The sequence below is a fragment of the Chlamydotis macqueenii genome, chromosome 5 (genome assembly GCF_036417535.1).
Source record: "Chlamydotis macqueenii isolate bChlMac1 chromosome 5, bChlMac1.mat, whole genome shotgun sequence".
Classification (NCBI taxonomy): domain Eukaryota; kingdom Metazoa; phylum Chordata; class Aves; order Otidiformes; family Otididae; genus Chlamydotis; species Chlamydotis macqueenii.
In genome coordinates, this window is record NC_141560.1 from 67,081,022 (window position 1) to 67,083,961 (window position 2,940).

Here is a 2,940-nt window from a genome sequence, read left to right on the forward strand (position 1 = left end):
GCCAGCGCCTCAGCGCCTTCCCGCCACTGCTTTGCCCCCTCAGAGCGGAGGGCACCTGCGGAAGCTGCTGGAAGGTAAGCCAGCCTGCTCCCTTCCACACTCTGAGGGAACGCTGAGTGTGGCAGCTCTGTCCTGGGGACAGACGGAGGGAAAGAACCCGTCTCCCAGCTGAGCAGAAGCCCTTGAGGTGGTGGACATGAGGAAAGCCACCCGAGAATGATTGCTCCAAAAGGTAGGGAAGCTATGCCTAATACCTCTAGCCTGCCATGTAAAACACAGCCGGCAGAGGCAAGAAAGGGAGAAGAGGTCGCTTCTCCTCGCTACAGAGAAGGGGCGGTTATAGCACATCTCCGCCGTGCTGTCTGGTGGGCATCCCTGTGGGAAACCTTGGCTGTGTAGGTGCCCAGAAGGCCAGGGCAGGCGTTGCCATTACCTCTGCAGGCAGCCAGCGGCACAGGGAAGGCTGGGTGCCCTGGGGAACCGCTTGTGAGCTACAAAGCCATCGATCGGTAAGTCAGGAGGGCGAGCCCAGCCATGCGGGGTGAGAGGGGTCAGCCCTGGCAGGGTGCTGAGCTGGGAAGCCAGCCTGGCTCCACGCTGAGCTCCGCCACGGCCGCCCTCCAGGGACAGGTGTACCGCAGAAATGGGGAAATACCCCCAAATGTGGGGCAGGGGATGTTTGCTCTTAAAGAGCTTTAATTTTTTTTGAGAAGTATTTAGGACTATTATTCTAAGGCTTATTCTAAGCTTCTTACATGATTATTTTTTGTAACTTCTTAATCTCGCTCGATTTTTAACACTGTAATTCGGCTCAGGTTCCCTCACCCGCCCTGGGCTGAGGGATCAGACAGACATAATGGACGCGGGCGGCCGGTTAAAGTCTCCTTTAAGGGACGATCAATCCCCATCGGATTGACGTCACATTAAGCCAATAGAGTTACAAATCTCCTCCCTCCCCTGTTCGGATTGGCTGCGGTACCCAGCGGGAGGCGGGACTCCTGCTCAAACGCGGTGGCGCCAAGGCCGGGGCCGGCTGCCATGGAGGCCGTGCTGGAGCAGGTGGAGCAGCTGCCCGCGCTCCTAGCCGTCTCCCGCTCCGCCCTGGTGCGGGACTGGGACTCCCTGACCCTGGACCGGGCTCTGGAGTGGGCCCGGTATTTTCAGCACCTCCACGACCGCTTCCGTACCCGGCCTCGCCTCCGGGAAGCCCTAGAGCGGCGGCTGCGGCGAGGTCAGCCGTGCCCTCTGCTCCGCTTCTCCCACCTGGGACGCTGCCCGCAGCTGCTGGGCCTGGCGCTGCTAGAGAACCGCGCTCTGCCGCCCGCCGCCTGCCGCCGCCTGATCCGCAGCCTGCTGCAGCCTCCCGCCGCGGAGGCCGGCCCCGAGCCCTTCAGCCTGCCGCTCCTGGCCCGCCGCAAGGCCGCCTCCCGCCTGCTGGCCCTGCCTCCCGGCCCGCCGCGGCCTCCGGAGGGGCTGGAGCCGCAGGTGCGAGCGGAGGCGCAGCTGCTGCTGAGCCGGCTGCGGGAGGAGGGGCAGGAGGCCGAGCCGGCGGGGGAGGCCGCGGGGCGGACGCGCTGGCTGGCCGGTGTCCTGGAGCAGCTCCCCCAGCCCCGGGCGTTCGAGGTGGTGGCGGCGGCTTTGCTGCTGGGGCAGGGGAGCGGCGCTGAGCAGGCCGGAGGCAGGGGTCGGGATGGGAGCAGTCTGGACGGAAACCAGGCGGGTGCAACAGGAGACGTTGCTGGGCCCTTGCTTGCCTGGCTGCTGGGGAACACGGAGCAATTTTCTGCCTTCTGCCTTTGCCTCCCAGGCTCCCTTCTTGCCTCTCTTGCTGGTGACTATTCCCAATTAAGCAAACCTTATTTGGACCTCTTAACAGACTGGGGAAGCCACTTGCTCTATGACCCCTTGCGGGGACGGTGGGTTAAAAGTTGTCCTGACAAAGCTGAATTGTCCTGGGAGGAGCTGACAAAGCGCTTCAGCTGCCTCTGTCAGGGATCTGCACTGCTCAGGGGACAGACCCAAGCTGCTCTGAAACTCCTGAAGGCACGAGATGGAGACTTTAAGGTCTGTGGCCTAAGTGTGTGGACTGACTTACTGATGGAAGTAGAGGAATACCTGAGGAAAGAAGCAGAGCGCTAATGTGTGAATGCAAAAGCAACAAGAAAACTTCAGAAATCCAGCAAATCTGCTTAACTCTATGTTTGATATGAAAGGCACGAAAACTGTACCTTAGTTTGGGTTGAAAACCAAGCATTGATATGACTGCTGATCACACTGTTTCAGACTGCATGTGAAGTCTGTCAGGAAGACCTGGTGCTTTATTGTAATTGCACTGTTAATTCCGCTCACTGCAGGAAATGTCTTCTTTTTCAGTACTTACTGCTCACCTAATAAAATGCTTTCTGTTTTAAATGTAGAATAGTTTTCTGTTTAGAAAATATTAACAGTTCAGATATGGTCGTGGCAGTCACATAAGTGTTGGAGGCTGACCAAATGCTCAAAGGGAAGGTGGAGTTTCAAATGTGAAAACCTCAACTTCAGGGTTAATTTAGTAGTTGTTGTCTTCATTGGGCTGTCTGCTTTGGTGGCCACTTCCATGATTCTATAGCTCTTGCAGATGACTTAGCCCCTGGGTCTAAGTGGAGGTGAGAGAAAGCCAACTGGAAAGCTTATTGAAAAGTTCTAAAATGAGAAGGCTTTAGTAGTTGCTGTATTATATAATAACATGCGAGTATTTCCTAAGAAAAATGTAGGGTAATCTGTGCGATTTTCTTCCCTTTTTCATGCTTGTTACAGGATTTTTTTTTTTTTTTTTATTTTGGCAGAACAGAAAAGTGAGTAGACAACAAACTTTTTTGTTCTTTTATGTTTAATCAGTTTCTGTGAAGGAAACTTGATCAGTTTCTATCTTACCTTACCACTGACATTTCAAATGAGTAT

At 55.5% G+C, this 2,940-nt stretch overlaps 1 protein-coding gene across 1 annotated transcript; it reads left to right on the plus strand.

The window, feature by feature from the left end:
• The first annotated feature begins 1,038 nt into the window (after positions 1-1,038).
• On the plus strand, positions 1,039-2,139 carry FANCF (FA complementation group F). The gene has a single exon (XM_086747903.1). It carries the CDS (start codon positions 1,039-1,041, stop codon positions 2,137-2,139), a length of 1,101 nt encoding a protein of 366 aa, XP_086604029.1.
• The last annotated feature ends 801 nt before the right edge of the window (positions 2,140-2,940 follow it).

What these genes read in the sequence shown, in the direction of transcription:
- FANCF (XM_086747903.1), top strand. Translation starts at nt 1,039, where the DNA reads ATGGAGGCCGTGCTGGAGCAGGTGGAGCAGCTGCCCGCGCTCCTAGCC.